At 42.1% G+C, this 18,989-nt stretch overlaps 2 protein-coding genes across 4 annotated transcripts in view; one reads left to right on the plus strand and one right to left on the minus strand.

Annotated features, from left to right (window-relative positions):
• Positions 1–11,415, plus strand: part of mapk8ip2 (mitogen-activated protein kinase 8 interacting protein 2) — a 38,368-nt gene extending 26,953 nt beyond the window's left edge. For 2 of the 3 annotated variants that reach the window (XM_042495638.1, XM_042495639.1), the window contains 12 exons: positions 339–578; positions 700–775; positions 1,901–2,104; positions 2,566–4,786; positions 4,953–5,161; positions 6,782–6,857; positions 7,540–7,712; positions 7,802–7,911; positions 8,041–8,163; positions 8,314–8,384; positions 8,493–8,591; positions 9,554–11,415. In XM_042495638.1, coding sequence (XP_042351572.1) covers positions 339–578; positions 700–775; positions 1,901–2,104; positions 2,566–4,786; positions 4,953–5,161; positions 6,782–6,857; positions 7,540–7,712; positions 7,802–7,911; positions 8,041–8,163; positions 8,314–8,384; positions 8,493–8,591; positions 9,554–9,626 — 3,675 coding nt within the window. In that variant the 3' untranslated portion in view covers positions 9,627–11,415. The remainder of the gene's footprint in view (positions 1–338; positions 579–699; positions 776–1,900; positions 2,105–2,565; positions 4,787–4,952; positions 5,162–6,781; positions 6,858–7,539; positions 7,713–7,801; positions 7,912–8,040; positions 8,164–8,313; positions 8,385–8,492; positions 8,592–9,553) is intronic. The other variant, XM_042495640.1, reaches the window with a different exon arrangement.
• Positions 11,416–11,495: 80 nt separating this feature from the next.
• On the minus strand, positions 11,496–18,579 carry arsa (arylsulfatase A). The gene is made up of 8 exons (XM_042495641.1): positions 18,320–18,579; positions 16,112–16,352; positions 15,768–15,986; positions 15,040–15,209; positions 14,742–14,866; positions 13,649–13,776; positions 13,446–13,548; positions 11,496–12,763 (listed from the first exon to the last, which is right to left on the minus strand). Exons 1-8 carry the CDS (start codon positions 18,541–18,543, stop codon positions 12,468–12,470), a joined length of 1,506 nt encoding a protein of 501 aa, XP_042351575.1. The 5' UTR covers positions 18,544–18,579; the 3' UTR covers positions 11,496–12,467.
• Between the last annotated feature and the right edge of the window lie 410 nt (positions 18,580–18,989).

The raw sequence follows: 18,989 nt of genomic DNA on the forward strand, positions 1-18,989 counted from the left end.
ACAGTGCTTTTATGTGTGTGTGTCTGTGTTTTACAAATGCCCTCTGTGTAATCAAAGAACATTGTGTTGCATGCTGTCCATCTGCACTTTCCTTGTTCTATTCATCTCTCAGACAGGCCTGTTCTTGGCAAAGCTTTTAAATGAAAAAGGAAGTACAGTAGATAGAAGGTAGCAGCCTTTTCCTTTGTGTTGGCTCACTACATTTCCCCTCTGCTGTCAGAACAGGAGATGCTTTAATTAGTTTATCTGAAATATGCTGAAGATGTAAAAACATAAAACATCCTTTAATTCATCTTCTGAACCTCGTCTCTTTCTCCCGCTCTCTCCGCCGGCCGCAGGATTCCCTCATACTGGAGAAGAGTGACATGCACCATCCAGTCTGCTCCTTCCAGGATGACTTCCAAGAGTTTGAGATGATTGATGACGAAGATGATGATGATGACGACGAAGAGGAAGAAGATGAGGAGGTTGACCCGGATGCACCCCCGTCCCCCTCTGCCTCCCCTCCACCGTCTCCTACTCTTGGCACTCTGAAGAGCCGACCCACCACACTGAACCTCACCACTGCTGTGTCACAGGTCAGCAGCCTGAAGCTCCGGTCCTAAACACACACTTGAAAACAGATTGTGTACAGTTCTTAGTCCTCTTAAAAGGACCGTGCAACTTTGTTCAATGTATCCTTCTCTCTCTTCTCTCTAGGATTCATTGAATAACAACAGCAGTCTGTCCCCAAAGAAAGGAAGCTGGCAGGACTCTTTACGCAAGACCTCACAGGGTAAACACATGACTAATGATCTGGGATAAATTTGGGTATGGACTATGGATATATTTTCATTGTTGGTCCACAACATGTGATACTTTTAGTTATCCGAGAGTATCAGAATCACAATTTATTTGAATGTTGCAGTAATTGTGGTGCTACGTTTTTTGACTGACAATACTAGATGCAGTTTCTTACCCAATACGAATTCATTAATCTCGACAGAATCAGCTAGAATGTCCCTATCACATAATACGAATACTCAAAATCCCATGCCCATTAATTAACAAATGGAAATCCAACACAATTCATTTTGCACAACACTAAATATTAGTTGTTCTCACACAAGGGCATTTAAATGTAGTGATATATTTATTTATAACATTTATTTAGACAGGGAAGGCCAAGAACACCCTGATGACATTACAAAAAAACAAAACAAATGCACACTACAGTATACATCGACAGAACATGAGAAGTGTGGCCAAAACTAAAGTGCTAATTAAAAGCAATAACACACAACAGGCACTGCAAACATCAACAAATACTCCTAAACATAAACACATAGGACAACATCACTTAGGGAAAACACATGCATTCATTGAGCAACAGTCAGCAGAGAGGCCTAGTGATAGGCTTAGTTTTGTGACTACGATAGTTTGAGAACCTTTTGACAGGCAGATTCAACTCGGAATAGTTTAAAAACTTACAGATATTACCCTCTAAAACTCAAATGCCAGATTTGCCAAAGGAAACTAGCAAATCACAAATTTACAACCATTTTGGCAAATCACCTGAAAATAGCTCAGCCTGCTTCAATAGTATTCTTTTTTTAAGTTAATTTCACTGCAAGCTGCGTGCAAATGAAGTGGCTATTTGCCACAGTATTTTAGGTGCATCAGCTGAAAAACTGATGCTTCAAAAAAAAGTTTATATCATATTTTGCAGTGTTTTACATTTTGAGTTTATGTCTTGATTTTTTTGTTGTTGACGTCAAATGTTTTCATTTGTGAATTGATTACTCCAGATTGGCAGGTTTTTTGTTGTCTTGTTTAAAAGAAGCTCAGCTACAATAAATGATCCTTTACAAACCGTGGGCATTACAAACAATTAGAAAATAAATATCTTCTCTTCTTCCAGGTCGTCTGTCTCCAACCCACTCATGTCTGGAGGATGGTAGCCATGTGACTGGCCAGTGCCCAACCTCTCCAGTTTCCCAGGCACCAGGGTCTCAGAGCAAAGGTACTCCACCAAAACAGACAGGGGAGGGCGGGAACCCCCAATCTCCTCACAGGCCCCTCCTCTGCGACATGGAGGGCAACAGGCGGGAGAGGCCCGAATACGGTAACAAGAAGGCCAACCCAGCAAGCTTAGGGCTCATTCCATCATCATCAGTGTTGTGTAGCACCATGATGTGAAATGAAGTGATGTGATGTGAAGTCGACTTGTCCAGTGGTATATGTCGTTCAGCAAAACACTGTCATGTTTATTCTTACAAACCCATTTTCACTAGTCTAATTTATGGAATCTAATTAGTGTGTTCTTAATGAAGAAACAATTGCTGAACTTGTTCATCGCACATTGTTTATTGAAAAGCTGATTATAAACATGTCTCATTGCTTATTATTCTTTGTGCTCATTCTTTTTATCTTCTCTCTTTAACTGTCCAAATTACTTTCATAACTCATACAGACTGTCTCCTTTCTCTTTTTGCATTGTCATGTTCTTCACAATCCTCTGTATCATCCTGTATTTTCTTTCACTCTTGGCGTTTCTTGTTTCTCTGCACTTTTTTATTGACACAGGCTCATTTGGTCAACACAAGTCCCACTCTTGCTCTGGCGATGAGCCACAGGCAGACTCTTCAATCCAGACAACCAGAGTACCCTCTGTAGATGAACACTCCCAGTGTTCGGACACAGAGGTGGACCACGACCTTAACAGCGACCACAACCACAAACACTCAAACCGGCGTGCCACTGATACTTACACGATCACCAGTGAGTCAGGTTTGGAGCCAGAAAACGACCTCGACCCAGATGCAACCAGTCGCTGTTTGTCATCCACTGCACCCATGGGAGCCAACGACGGTGCTGATACCCCCTTGTCTGATGAGGAGCTGGAGAAGGACTTTGAGGTGGAGTTCATGTGTAAGGAGACCTATGATATGGTGTGTAAGGAGAATCAGTCTTCATACGTGGAATTCCCCTCTATTGAACCCGCCTCCTTCTCTAGCTATGTGTCCTCCAGCCGCTCAGATATTCTTGACCAGTCCAACAGTTCAGATGGAGCAGTTTCCACCCTGGAGGGAGCAGCTAATGACTCCACCTCTCCGTCCTCAGATCCAGGGATAGCAGATATGAACCAGCAGGGTTACATGACCTCAGACCAGGACAAGGACCTCAGCTCTCCAGGCTCTGACTCTGACATTGAAGGGGAGCTGGAGGCAGCGTTTGCCTGCGGAGGTCCAGTGGTCTCCAACATGATCTCCTCTATCTCAGAGACAGAGCTGGACCTGACCAGTGATGACAGCAGCAGCGGGCGCTCATCTCACCTCACCAACTCCATCGAGGAGGCCAGCTCACCCACATCAGACCAGGAACTGGACCCGGATACAGAATTAGAGCAGGACAGCGGCATTGTGGGACTGAAAGCGTCTTTACTACTGGGCCAACCTGATCCAATCAAAGAAGGGTCTCCTCTTCCCTCTCCTTCCCCTCTACCCTCACCAACTATTGCTACACCATCCCCTGTTGACTCACCCATCCTACCTCCTGAATCCTACAATGACGAGCAAGCTCTGATGGGGCTGCAGAATGTGGATGATGAGCTGTCTTTCGAGCACCAGGCAGACCCTGACGAGACTTTGCCTCCAGCGCAACAATGTGAAGACAGCCTCTCCAGACAGATGGTGCTGCAGATAGAACCAGATCACAGTCTAGAGAGCTTCAAACGCTCCTTCTACCTGCCAGTCGGACCCAGGCTAATGCCCAGTGCAGATGAATATGATGGAACCAGTGAGGGAGATTCAGAATCAGAGAGCGAAGACGAGCTGAGCGAGAACTCAGACTCCCCGTGGCTGCTCAGCAACCTGGTCAACAGGATGATCTCAGAGGGCTCGTACCCAATCAGTTGTCCTGAGGAATGCTTCAAGAGGAAGGTGTCTGTGTCAGACACCATCTCACCATCCTCAGACATCGGAGAGGGAGATGGTTTCAACGATGAAGACCAAGAAAAGAAAGCAGAGACGGAGGGATCAAAGGATGAAGAGAAGGGAAGTGAAGGGCACAGAAAGAATATGATGGTGACAGGAGACAGGAGGAAGACTGTGGAGTCTTCAGAAGAAGGTCCCTGTCTGTATATGAACAACCCTACTGGTGATATCATAACCCCTCTGATCTTGGAGCGCAGTGCAAACAGCGGGAGGGGAACCACAGAGTTCAGCTCCTTGTATACCACTAAAGACTCTGAGAAGTACTTCACAGACAAACCATCTAAGAACACCAGGAGACAGGAGGAAGATGAAGAGCCCAATAATGACTTGACGATGCTGGATGGGAGGAGGGATCTGGACTCGCCAAGCCTCAGTGAGAGTGTGGTCAGTGACAAGGATGAAGGACGAGAGACCGAGCCCAGGCCAACGAGCCGTTCCTCGGCCTCTCTTGAGCGCATCACTGAGGTTAAACACAGCCTGACACTGGACATACCCACCGCCCAGACTAACCGCTGCTTCAGCCTCACCTACTCCACAGACAATGACGAAGAGGAGGACGATGGAGACTCGTACCCATACCTGGGTGGCTTGAGGAAGCACTCCTTCAGGGGTAGTGACTTAGAGCTGGACAGTTCACCACCCATTGATGCCAGTGTGCAAGACCATTCCTTATCTGACCATGACCTCCCACTGTGTGACAAAGACCTGGCTCTGAGGCAGCCGAATGAAGATGATGGACTGGCCTATGACTCCATGAAGTACACGCTAGTGGTGGACGAAAATACTACGCTGGAACTAGTCAGCCTCAGAAGGTATGCGCTGAGACAATGAGTGTGCGAAATGTGTGAAAGCTAAGAATGAACTGGAGAATGTGCTTCTGTTTTAACTGAACACTACTTTCTGTGGGGTGTGCCTTCTTGTGGTAAATCAAACAGGCCCTAAATTGAGATTTGAAACTGACAAACCTTGTCCTCTCAGGTGCACCTCTGTTCTGAGTGATGACAGTGAGCTCTCCACGCTTTGTGATGAGGAGCCTTTGGGGACGGGGGAGGAGGGCTATGGTCGTGATGATGGTGAGGTGAGGCCAGAACTTCTCAGTTCTTCTGAAGACTCCTCCCCTGAGGCTGATCTCCCATTCTCCAAGAAGTTCCTCAATGTGTTCGTCAACAGCACCTCCCGCTCCTCCAGTAAGTCCTGCAATAATTGAGAAACGGCAGTAGCAGGGTGGGGGGTTTGGACATAACTTCACTTACACTGGGTTCATACTGTTGCAGAACGGTTGCAAAGCGTGCAGCAATCAGACCAATCACACTGGACGCACTGCAGCCCCGAGATCAATGGCAGGCTCATGATCTGCGGCAATAGTTTTGGCATCTGGTCTTTCGGGCAGGAAACACACACAAAGTACTCTATGATTAATTATACAGAAGGATATATTAGATATTATATACATTATCTTATCATGATAAATGATAAAATATGCATCCAGTGCCTCCACAATGCTTGTCAGTTGTATCTAAACAGAGAGGGAGAGACGAGCAGGCACACAGAGATGCAGACACACACTTAGACAAACAAACAAAGACACAGACACACAGCAAGCAGGGACAGAGAGACAGAGACAGAGCTTTCCATAAGATTAGAAAGGAGCGGAGAAGGAGAATCGCCACTGACCGGTGCAGAGAAATGTGCTCCTGATGTGAACGGCCAGGCAACTGCTGACGGGCAGCTTTGAGAAATTTATCAGACACTTATCCAGGTCCTTATTCAGACACTGCACCTTTCTGGAAAACTTTTGGATATGTACCTGCAGTCAAAGACATTTGCTTGCTTCTCAAAAATAAGTTAAGACAATTGATGCAACGCGTATATCTGTCAAATAAATATGAAATAGTCAGGAAATGGTTAGCTTAGCATGAAGACTGAAAGCAGGGGGAAACAGCCATCCTAATTATGTCCAAAGGTAAGCATCTCTAAAGCTTACTCATTAGCACATTATATCTTGCTTGTTTTTCAAAATAGTTAAGCACATACCTCTGTAATCCTGTAAAACTTGTCAGTTTGTTCTCTTAAAATATTATGATTATGAAAATTGTTATTAAAATAATTATTATACTTTTTTTAACTTTTGGACAGGACAAGGCTAATTGTTTCCCCTGTTTCTAGTCTTTATGCTAGCTAAGCATACAGTTTTCTGGCTGCAGCTTCACTTTTAACCACACACATTAACATGGTATTGATCTTTACATCTAACTCTTGGCAGGAATGTAAATAAGTGTATTTTGCAAGATGTGGAAATGTAAATGCATTTATTTTACCCTACAGTTTATGGTCCAGCAGCATTATTGCTAAAATTGTCCACTCTGGGCCCTTAGAATGAATTTATTGCATTCGGGTTGAACTCATCACTGTCAGCATGATACATTAACGTGTGATCTAAATTTGGCAGGGAACCAACACAAGACCTATGGGAGGGCACTGTTTCTCTTACATCCATCATCAATCAGCGCTCTAGCTTCAAGATTCACATCCCTAATGAAGGGTGATTTGCATAATGAAAGGCTCATTACAAAGGCTTTCATTGCCATTTCTTTTTTGACAAATCCAATTAGCTTCCATTTAGACTTCCTCACGTAAAGTTTACTTTAGAATGTTCCCCCAACAAATAACAGATTAGAGAAAAAACAATCCAGTGTGTTTTATTTTGGAAATTAAACTTTCAGTTTTAAAAAGTAAGGATTTTTTCTCTTTAGCAGCTTTAGCGGTGAGCATTTAAAGAGTCTAACTGTTATCTGTTTGCCATGTAGGCACAGAGTCTTTTGGACTTTTCTCCTGTACCATCAATGGAGAGGAGAGGGACCAGACACACAGGGCAGTTTACAGGTAAGGCAATCTACAGTGCACTCATTTTGATAATGGGACATCAGTGGGAGCAAAGTGAATTACTACAAAAAGCAGATTCATAATAAAATATTGCAAAAATTAATAATTGTTTTTTTATTGAAGAAACAGTATGGTGGAATAAATTGTGAATGCCATTAGCTTCAATTTTTAAATTACCATTCTGTGTCTAGGAGGAAAATCTGTGTGTAGAAAAACAAAACAATATTTCTTTGAGGTTTCACTAATTATGTTAGGGAGCAGGGCAGATGTCCATGCTACAGCTGGGCCTGAGAGCTGCAGGGAGATCAGTAATAATCACATCAACCACCACCTGTGTCTGTGTTTGTGTGTGCAAGAGCGGGAGAGAAAACTACATGCATCACCCGTACATGTTGTGAATGTATAATTATGAATTTGCTTCACCACAGTCCACTCTCAGTAAGTGCTTCCCTGCATTTAGAGCTCTTTGTCTCCCTCCACCCAGCCCTCCATCCTCGTCTGTCAGCTGTTTCATCGCTCCCCTCTCTCTGCTCCCCTGTGGGAGTCACCTGAAACTGAAACAGATGCTTCCTGATCACATTAACCAGTCTATAGAATGCCTGGCGGCAGGGATACCATGTAAGGATACAGTGTTTTAAGAGAGGCCTTTTTTTGTGCCGTCCCTCTCTGCTGCTCTCTGCAGGTTCATTCCCAGACATGCAGATGAGCTGGAGCTGGATGTGGACGACCCTTTGTATGTGGAGGAAGAAGAGGATGACTACTGGTACAGGGGCTATAACATGCGGACTGGCGAGAGAGGCATCTTCCCTGCCTTCTATGCCCATGAGGTCATTGGTCAATCTAAGGAGTTATTGGGTGAGTTCAGAGATGCATCCGCTGTTGTGTCCTCTGTCTCTCTGTGAAGGTCAGAAGGGTCACATGTTCTCTGTGTGTCCACACTGTAGGAATGAAAAGAAATCCAGCATGGATTGAGACTTTCAACGTTCAGTTTTTGGGGTCTGTTGAGGTACCTTATCACCAAGGCAACGGCATTCTCTGTGCCGCCATGCAGAAGGTCAGCTAAGTGGAAAACGGCAAAAAACACATGCAATCACAGAAAACGGACACAAGCGTGTGTGCTGTATTGTATACACTATAAAAGTGTTTTTGTTTTCGGATGAAAATATTTTCTGTTTTCTGTTAGATTGCGATATCGAGGAAACGGACGGTACATGTGCGACCTCCTTCTCTGTGTGAGCTGGAGATCAGCTTGCAAGGAGTGAAACTGATCATGAGCCTGGAGGATGAATATGACACCCTTGATGAGGTTTGGACAAATGAAAACATGAATCAATAAAATACTCAGCCAATTATTCAAAGTCAATCATCCCTGTAATATAGAATAATGTTGCAATAATGCTTCATTTTGACCTTTTTCTTTCTTCCTGTCCGTCTCTGCTTCTCCCTCCATCTTTAGTATGACAGATGTAGTCACTTCTTCCAGATGAAGAACATCTCGTTCTGTGGATGCCATCCGAGGAACAACTGGTGAACAAACTGGTTTTCCCCCCTCATGTCACCAGTGTAATGCAGTGCAACATGTGACATGTTAACATGTGATTGTGATTTCATCATAATTTTTTCTTCTCTCTGCAGTTACTTTGGCTTCATTACTAAGCACCCAATGCTGAACAGATTCGCTTGCCATGTGTTTGTATCCCAGGAGTCCATGAGACCTGTAGCAGAGTGTGTCGGGTGAGTCCAAATCACATTAATATATCGATTACTCTGTATCAAACGTATACCGAGGAACAAAAATGACTTTACAACTCCTTTGTGTTTTTGAGTTTGTTTGATTTGACATATTTACTCCACCTAAAGCCTCCAGTATGTATGATTTAGCTGAATTTATTGGCAGAAACAGAAAAAAAACATATTTTTTAAAAACCGTTTGTTTGAAGAGGAGGAGACCTCGGTGAATAATTTTGGCTCCCAGTACAAACCTACTGAACATGTGGACCTTAAATTATCAGAGGGAAAAGGTGAGCACTTATTAGTGGGTTGTGGACTTGCAGCCTACATGCGACGTACCAAACACTGATTTTTAACTGGAAAACCTCTTTATTAAGTGTTTTTACTGGTTTGAGTCACCTGACCTGTCGTTTTTGAGAGGAAGAGACCTCTGCAGATTATTTGGCTCCTGGTTAAAACCTCCTGAACAAGTTTCAGCTCGTTATAATACTCACTGCTAGATACCATTAAGTTCCCCTAAATCTTACACACAGCTCCATAAAACTGTGAAAGCACTTTAATTGTCAAGATGCTGAAAATGTGATATAGGTTTATTATTTGCACTATAGCCTATTTTGTGTGTGTGTGCGCAGAAGGTTAAATGATGATTATAAGCTTAGTCATGATCGATTTGTACTTACTGGATTTGAATAATTAAAGGTACAGATAGTTCGCTGTCTCTGGATGGAGCGAGGGCAGGCAGCATATTCAGCAGTTCAGATTGGATTCAGCCGGAGTGTTTCTGTTTTTGCGCTATAATACTTTAACAAAGCATTCTTCGTGTTGGCACCAATCAGCCATTCCTCAGTAAATAATCAGAGCATGACTGTGTAAAAATCTGCAACTACAAGCAGGATAATGATGAAAGGCTGTCCTCTAATAGCCGGCAGCTTGATCTTTAGTCATCTGTCTGTCTTTTCCTGCAGACGAGCCTTCCAGGAGTACTACCAGGAACATCTGGAGTACGCCTGCCCCACTGAGGACATCTACCTGGAGTAAGAAGTGCCATGACAACCACTTTCTTTCTCTGCAGCTTGTGTATGTTCATCAAGTTTGGCACCAGAGGGCGCTGTCAGTGGGGTGTTCTCTCCATTGTAAAATACTCTCCCGTGTCCCTCTAAAACTGGGATCTTCATTTCTACAGTATGCTAGGCATTTGACTGATTTCATTCATCTCTCTCTCTCATTGTTTATTTCCATCATCTCGATGGATCGATTGCCTGTTTTCTTTTATCTTTTTCTATGATATAAAACTAAGACGCTGAGCACCTGTTTATTTAAAGGTTCCTCTTTTGAAATGAAAACAATATACCTACTACTGCTGTTTCACTTTTCAATGCATGGCTAGTAGGGTTACTGCACACAGACACACCAAGAAATACACATATCCAAGTGAATGGCAAGCAGCTCAACAATCAGTGCGGGAGCGGTGTGGAATCAAGAGGTCTGCGTTTAATTAACTGTAAATATGTATTTGTTCGATATTGACAAAAATGCTGATTTGATTTCTACTGATAGTGACATTGGAGCAAAGTAGAGAGAGTACAGTGAACTGTCCTTGGTCTGAGCTTACCCCGTGTCGCGTGCAAGACGTAATGTGTGTTGTAAATACATGTATAGAAAGTAGACATACAGGCGCCTCATCCAGACTAATTAAGAAACACTCGCAGACTGATGAAGGGGGGGTTGTTTTGTTGTGGGTATTAATGACTCACTAAGACAGGAGTAACTGCAGATGTAAGAGATTTTAGAGTTGTAATGAACTTTGAATGTCATCAGATATTTTATTCAGTTTGGATTAGCTGCAAGTTAAGTGTCAGCACTTCTGGATGATATGACAGAGCCATTTTCACTTTTGTCCCGTCCTCAAAGTTGCACTGCTTGCTGACCTTCACCGTGGCGAACTTTCACGGGAAATCATTCAACTGTTAAAATTGCAGATCATAGATCACTGTATGCTTTGCTATGATTGATGTGACTTTCAGGTCAAAGAAAGCAAAAGGCCCTCTGAAAAGCCATACTCTCACACCTCCGACTGTTTAACTCTGGTTGTCAGTGACACCCTAGTTTCCGTTTTCTTTTGACTTGGCAGTTTTCAACGAGGGAAAAGGATCGACTAGACTGACCGGTAGTCAGTGACGCTGTATTGCAGTGTGCCTACTGTACAGTTAGAGCGTCCCGCTAATACTTGGTCCTGGTATCACAGTGTAATCAAACCTTTAATAAAGCATTAACGTGGAGGTTTTATAGTAATGTAAATGGTTAGACTTTGATCTTGTTTTTTAAGTATGATGGATAAAAGGGAAGGCCACATTTATTTATTGCTCTTAGTCTGGTCAAAGGTTGAAGCATCACATTACGCCATAACCCACTCTGGGGTTGTTGCAGCATAGCTTACAGTCTAGCACCTTATATAGGGAAGGGTTATATTTTAAAAAAAAATGATGCACTCACAGTCATCTAAAATTTCTGGCTTTACCACCCCCAACCATCCCCATCGTTGTTCTTTCAGACACTGTTTGGCATCTTGTTCTGCTGCTTTCAGTCACAGTCCACCAGAACAAACACCTCAGTTCACTGTTGATACGGCAGGAGGGAGGCAGGGTGTTACCTACATATGTATCGCTGTCAGTTAGATCATGTATATACAATAGCGAATCTAAGATAGTGCTGTGTCCTTTATGTTGAGTATGTTATGAAATGAATATGTACATTAACTAAAAAGAAATTTAAAAAAAGAAGAAAGATCACAACCAGACAAAAACCCCTGAAAGAAAAGAAAAAAATCTGTGATCTGCAATAATTTTATTTCAGTGTCTTATGTTTCTACACATGATGTTAACTGTCACACAGGTGGCACTTGGGTTCCTGCCAACTCCATAACTCTCCACAAACAGGCTTCAGCAGCACATTTAGGGCACATTTGTGAGATGTGACATAATTAGTGTGTGACACACCCACCAGACTACTGACCAATCTGCTGTTAGAGCTGAATAGTGACTGAGTCAGCCGCCACTGGAAAACTATTATTGCGTCTTGCCGATTATAGTAATAGCCTTTGAGCTCCGACAGTGTGACTCATCTCTGATCTGTATCTATTTGCTTCTGATTCTGTTTTTCTATCTTGTTACAGCCTAGTTAAAAACCCTTCTTTCCACACAGCTACACACAAAGACAAACTCTGAGGATGATCTAGTCCCATATAGCCGCTGAGACATACATTAACAGTTAAACCAAACTTTTATTACATTAACAAGACTCTTCACTGTATACCTAGAGCAAAACAGTATGTGACAGAACAAACATATCCTATCTTGTATCTTTAAAAACAAGGACTTGTAAAATTAATTAAAATTCCAGGGAAAAACAAAGAAAAAAAATGACAAAAAAATCACTCTGCCTTGTCATGGGTTTGGTCTTATGAATAAAATATATGCTTGATGTCTGAAATCTTTACTGTTGTCTTTATTGTTCGGATCTACTCTTGATTGTTCGTGTGATTGAAATATGTGCAATTTTTTTTTAACATTAAATCCATACACTTATCCAACAATATTGTAATCATAAAGAATGTTAAAGTGAAAATTAAATCACTGACTATTCAAATAGTCAGGAAATACAGTACATTATTATACAATATTTAAATAATTTCCTCACTGAGGAAACAGATTGTTTGCAATGTTACTCTACAGTATGAATGTTATTTCAATTATTGCTGTCCACAAGGAAGTAGTGATGCATCATCGGATAATTACAAAATCAGCATCACATCTTGAGGCCAAAATCTGTGCGGTACCTCCAGCCTTCCCCAAAGTGTTGTCATTGTGGGATTTTGTCCCATCAGCACTTGCAGCATCTCGGCTTGGGGCTACACTGAGGATTGCAGCAAGGCTCCAGGTTCGGGTCCGTTCCTTTTGATATCTGGCTTTCCCCAAATACCATGGAGGCTTCAAACTGCTCTTTGATTTTCTTGATCCTCTCCAGCACGGCTTGGAGGTCAGGTTTTCCGTACAGGGGGAGAGGGTAGTGCTCCGAGGGGTCAGCCTCCAGGTCAAAGAGAAGAGGGGGGTCGTGGGCTTTGAGGACAGCAAATACTGGGCAGTCTTGGTCCGGGGTAGTGCCGCTGTGGGAAGCACCTAATGCACAAACATGGACGAGCAGGAGTCAAAAACAGTTCTGACTGTAGGCGGGTTGCCGCTACAGATTTGCACAAAACTTAAGCGATATTTCGAAATGTCAGTGAGTGATGTTATTCGACTTCTCTCACAATAACATTCCAAGAAGCATGGCGATGGATGCTCAAAACATCAGCAGATTTATTTCTGTTGCAGCCACCGCACTAGCTGTCATTATTTTCCAATAGAAGTCAACGTAGGTGTGTTACTGGAGCGATAATGGAAAGGCAAGCCCATTATATAAGAGAGCGGCTACGTATGAGGAGTTTCTGGGTGGTGATAGTCCACGATTTCACAGAGAATTTGTGGATTCAAAACTTTCGGATGATCGCTCAACTTTTGAAGAGCTATGCGATTCACTTCTAGACTTCTAGTCAGCCAAAGCTTTGTACAGACTGCCAGCCCAAAACTATTTTTAAGCATATCTAGGTTGTAACTGGGTTGGTTCTTAGAAAGTCTGGATATAAAAAAATGTCTCGTGTTGGAAAGTCACGTCAAAAGCGTAGCTACATAGTTACTGATGCCTACATCATTACTACAGCAACCTGTGCCAGCAGTTTGCTATGAAGATCTGATTTGAAACAAAGATCGAATTTGCCTGCAGTCTGAACGCAGCCTGTTGCGTGTATGCCGTCATCTGTACCTCGTGTATAGAAGTGGGCCTTGTACTTCCCCAGTCTGAGAGCAAACAGGCCGTACATCTCAGTGGGATCTGTGGGGTAAAACATCATCGTCTCCCTTTTACTCTGCAAAAAAAAAAGGAGATTAGAGATTTAAAAAAAACACACCAGCTTGGTTTTCACATTATTTAAATCTCTGCAGAGGTTGAGGTTATGATGCCACTACCTTTCCTTGGTTGACAAGGATTTCCGTCATATCGACGCCATCCAGCATCACCTGGGGCAGTTTGGCTCCTGCCAGGCTTGCGATTGTGGGGAGGATATCAAGAGTGCTGGCCATCTGGTGGGTCACACCTAAACAGATGTATACAGAAAAAATCAGCAGCAGCAATCAGTAAAAGACGATGTGTTAATGTGTTTACATTCATTTTATTGTGTTTGTTTTCATAGTGCGATCAAAGGTGATTAGTATGACTTGGTGCGTGCCTCTATGATCTCGATCGTTGGGGGGGAAAGAGGGTCAAAAAAAAAAATTGGGTCAGTACTTTTCTCGTCTTGACGTTCCAACAAAATCAAACATGTTTAGTATTATCTTAAGTTTCTCTTTGCTAATGCAAATAGTGAAGTTCAATGGCGTGAACATTGTCAACAACAGCTGTGCTCTCACCAAACAAGAGGCAGCCAACCGGATAGACGTAAACATGGAGGGGACTTTAGGGAGGCTAAAGATGTAAACAAGACTCAGTTTTCTTGTACTGTGGAAAAGGCAGAGAAACTGCTGGAGGTGTAGAGTGAACAGGAGTCAGTGTGTAATTCGGTGTATATCTGATCCACCAAATAGCACTTAATTTAGTGAGAAATGTTAATTTTCTAAAGATTCGCCTCTCATTTCCACGGTCTAAAACAGCATCACTAACTGACAGAGGGTGGAAGTGAATTAAGGCAACAAAAATGGAAAGTTTGTACGCTGATAAAGTTTATCTTTATGGATTATATTGATGCCAGAATACTATCAACATATGACACCTTTTATCTTGTTAGTTATGTGTTTTAGTGGAGACGTAAGGAACTATTAATATGTAATATTTCCTAAAGGTAGTTTGGCTTAATATTTCCCACCAGGAGCAGGATGGGAAATAATCTCTGAATAAATCAAGGTGTAGTCTTGTAAAAAATGACCCTGCAAAATCCCCAGTCTTTGCAAACTCTTAGTGTGTGACGAAAAGCTCATATTGTCTTTAGGTGTGAGAGGTGTCAGTTTTTAGTCTTTTAAAAGTTTTTAAAAACTCCAGTTTATTGTAGGCATAATGCGCCCTGACCTGGCTTAATGGTCCCTGGCCAGAAGGCGATGGCTGGCTCTCTCATGCCCCCGTCATATGTTGTGCCTTTTCCACATTTCAGAGGGCCAGCACTTCCTCCTCGGGACATTCGCATCAGTTCAGGCCTGCACACAGAGATATATAGAACACCGTTTGATAAGACAATAAATGCAATATCATTAGAAAACAATAAATGAAACATACAAGAGAGCAAAGTTATAATGCAACCTTTGAACAAAGCAAAGTGCACACTTTTGTATCACAGCTATATGAAAACAAAGCAGGGGCTAAAACCAACCCGTTGTCTGAAGTGAAGAAGACGAGTGTGTTGTTGATCACTCCTGTCTTTTCCAGGGTTGTCAGTAGGTTTCCTATCGTGCTGTCAAACTCAAACAGAGCATCTCCAAACGGACCCCTTAAAGTGCGCCCAGCTGCTGCTGGACCTGCATACTGGGGGTAATGGGTGTGCTATAGGAGGAACAACAAAAAGGTGTCTTACTGTCTCACTGCACTAAATTGCAGTACCAAAATTTATCTACATGGAATTGAAAACATTGTGGACATTCTTGCTTAGAAAAATTAACTTGGAGGTGGACATGTACTCTGCATTTTAAAAACATATTTTTAGTAGGGCTGCCAGATATGTTAAAAAAAAACCCCAAAAAAAACCAGTGCATTTATTTTGACAGATACTGTAATTGTGTTATGAGATGTGATTTCACTGGGAATGGCAAAAATTTAATTTTCACTGAAAAAAATATTAAAATTTCTGCTGCGGTCTCTACCAAACAAGCATGTGTCCTTACATCCAGAATATGACTTGTAGGCTGAGGCATCTCTGTAGCACCATAATACTTAAATCACAAAATGGCAGCGCCTGCAATTTCGATATTTCATTTGGCCACATTGTGAATTCAACAATATTTTGATTGATGGATAGCCCTAATTTTAGCCTCTTCAAGCAGTTAACTGACCAGGAGTGAGCTCTGATTCTGCACTGACTGTAAGGCTGTTTGTGTTGCTTACATGGGAAGGATAGTAGAGGAAGAAAGGCTGTTTCTTCTTGGCCGATGTGGTGATGAAATTGGTCGCAAAATCACTGTAAGCCCTTTCTAGATTGAGGAAGTCGACTGGTTGCTGCTTAATGACCTCATTGTGCATTAGAGGCACAGTTACAGTGCCAACATCACACAATCCAAAACACTTAACATCTGGAGGGAAACAGGTCAGGTTCCTACAGGGGCCCTGGGAAAGAAACAGAGAGACAGAGGAGCCAAAATGAAAATATATATTACAAAAAAACAAATTGGATTACATTTCAAAACTGTAAATCATTTGCTCAGTTTGGAGCTAAATTCACTGGCACTGACCATGTCGTGAGAGTAGGGGATCCCCAGGTAGTGGTCAAACCCCTGTCTGGTTGGAAGGAACATCCCGTTGGGCCCAACTCCTAAGTGCCACTTCCCTACGGCAGCAGTAGCGTAGCCAACAGGCTTTAAAACTTCAGCAATGGTGGTCTCATTCAGCGGAAGACCGCCTATAGAGCCCGGGTACAGCACTCCTGGGTAGACACCTGAGCGGGTCTGATAGCGGCCCGTCAACAGCGATGCCCTGAGAAGCCATCAAAACGAAGCAAAGCTCTTACTTAAGTGAGGTAGAAAGGACTGGAGGGTATAAGGTGTGTGGATGAGAGGGTTGGGTTTTGTAAGATGTGGCTAAAAGAATCTAAACCACATATTAATTCACAAATTACTAATTTACAACATGGAGAAATTCTTTATGATTAAGCTTTTGTTACACGCGGAGAGACTGTGAGTTAAGTATGTGGATAATGAATGGAAGCGGTGCAGTATGTGCAGATAACAGATTACATTTTCCAGTATTTCACAGCATGCATGTAAAGTTTTAAAGTCACTTCTAAAAAACTAACAATGCTGAATCATTTAACTGCTTAGTACAAAACTCTCGATTTTATTCTCTGTGTTCAAAAGCTGTTAAACAAAACAATGCAAAGGTCAATTCAGTGACATGATGTTTCAGTTAAAGTTGTTTATTTATTTATTAGTCATGTGCTTTCTTACTTCCTAAAAGAACAGGATCTGTTTTCAGTTCCTCCTCTGGTGAACTGTACTGTATTATGTTGAAAGTTATAGTGTAACAAACTGACGATGTCTATGTTGGCTGCAGTGCATGGCACTATTTATTTATGCAAAGTTGTTATCAAAGTGTGAAAACATATGATAATGTTTTTTTTTATTACACCTTTATATAGTCTTGTCTCTCTTTTGTCCTGGCTACACACACACACACACACACACACACACACACACACACACACACAGGAGATAGGCTTGATTTATAGTGTCTTCTAATCAAGTGGTTCCCAACTGGTGGGTCATGGTCCAACAGTGGGTCCATTCTGAATTGACGTCATAGAGGTCAAGTTTGTAAAAAGACACTTTATTCTGAAGTACTAACTATGTTCAAGGCCTCATTTATCACGTCGACCTTTATTTTCCCCTCAGTACCTTCTTGCCCTGTTCTTGGTGTTACTTGGCCTCTTTACATGCTGTGCCTCTGCAGTGTTTGTATGTCACCAGTTTTGAGGCAATAACATGCACTTTTTTTGGTTGCAACGCTTCATATTTACAAAATTTTAACACTTTATTCTTGCAATGTGTTTTATTTTAATGTGTTGTAAGCCCATGAGTTTACATTTGAAGATGAAAATGTGGTGGTTTATCATTTGTATGTACCTTGAACTAAAGACTAAGGAGAAACCTGGATCCAGTGGCTGGACCAGTTGGGAAACAATGTGCTAATCATTAATGAGTTTTTATTAACCACTTTGTCTTTATCTCCGATTGTGTAATAATTTTAGTGACGCTCACACTTTTCACTCACAAACAGTTTTTATGTATCAACTCATTGGAATAATGCATAATAAAAGTATGTAAAAAAAAGAGCAAAACATGAGGTAATCACTGCAGGTACAAAGCAAGTCATATATTAAATGCTACTTTTACGTCTTAGTCTTCTTTTACACAAAGGATTAACCCCTGGATACCTGGGAACATTAAAAACAACACATGCAACTTCAAAAGACATGGCCCAAAAATGAGTAATACACCAGTAAACAGTTACAAGACAATTACCTGAAAATAAGCAAATAAAAAAGAAAACAAACAAGACTATGACCCCAAACGTGCTGAAATTTATTTCAGATGTGCAGCATCATTTTAAAATTAAAATTATGGTAATTATAACCATTATTTTGTGGACCTGTTCCCCTATATTTTTCAATGTAATATTGAGGTCATTTTCACCTTTTACTACTTTCTAGAAATGTTCCCACTTCCCATGTTTTTCAAATACATCAGACCAATCTGCTCAGATTTCAAAGGGTTAAACAGCTTGTAAAATGCGTCTTAACACGGCAAAAATAAAAAAAAATTAAAAAGTACGCTGATCCGAGTTTTTTAAAGGTTTAATGGGTTCACACACTTACTGTAAGGTATATTTTAAAGTCGGATAGGGTAAAGCATGATATCAAGGGACTAAAACGACAGTGTGGATACCTGGACGGGGTGCAGACCGGGCTGGTACAGTAGAAATCTGTAAACCGGAGTCCTCCCGCTGCCAGGCGGTCCAGGTTTGGGGTGAGCGAGCTTGGGTGTCCATAACAGCCCAAATCCCCGAAACCTAAATCATCTGCGAAAAGGAGGACGAAATTCGGCGGTGAAGCCGAGGAGGTGCAATAAAGAAAAATGTTCAAAAAGAAGAAGAAGAAGGTGTTCTCCATTCTGCGTCTTCCTGCAACTGAGGATATCCGTCACAAGTCCGCAGAGCATGGACCAAAACAAAAAAGTCACGTGCTCACTCAGCTGTCGCATATAGTTGACGTCACGCACAGCTAGGAAATGTAGTCCTGTGGAGCAGCCTTCATGATGCATGCTGCAGATGAACTTTTTTGTTCTTTAAAATGAGGGAAAGTGCTTTATTTATGGAGGCACAGCTGGGATCTGTCTTTCTGTCTCCGGAAAGAAGGTAGGATGCGTTTTACTGCTTACAGCTGCTCTGCTGGACTTTGATAGCAAAAGCTTTTGACACATGAGTCTGACATGTGGAAACTAATTTGTCCCGTGACTGTGTCTACTGTGGCAGGACAGATTGTCCAATATGTCTTCAGCTGTTTTTGCCTCCTGCTTCACGTCTGCTGTTTGGTCTGCGTCTTGACTGAAGTTGTTA

The sequence above is a fragment of the Plectropomus leopardus genome, chromosome 11 (assembly GCF_008729295.1).
Source record: "Plectropomus leopardus isolate mb chromosome 11, YSFRI_Pleo_2.0, whole genome shotgun sequence".
Lineage (NCBI taxonomy): Eukaryota > Metazoa > Chordata > Actinopteri > Perciformes > Serranidae > Plectropomus > Plectropomus leopardus.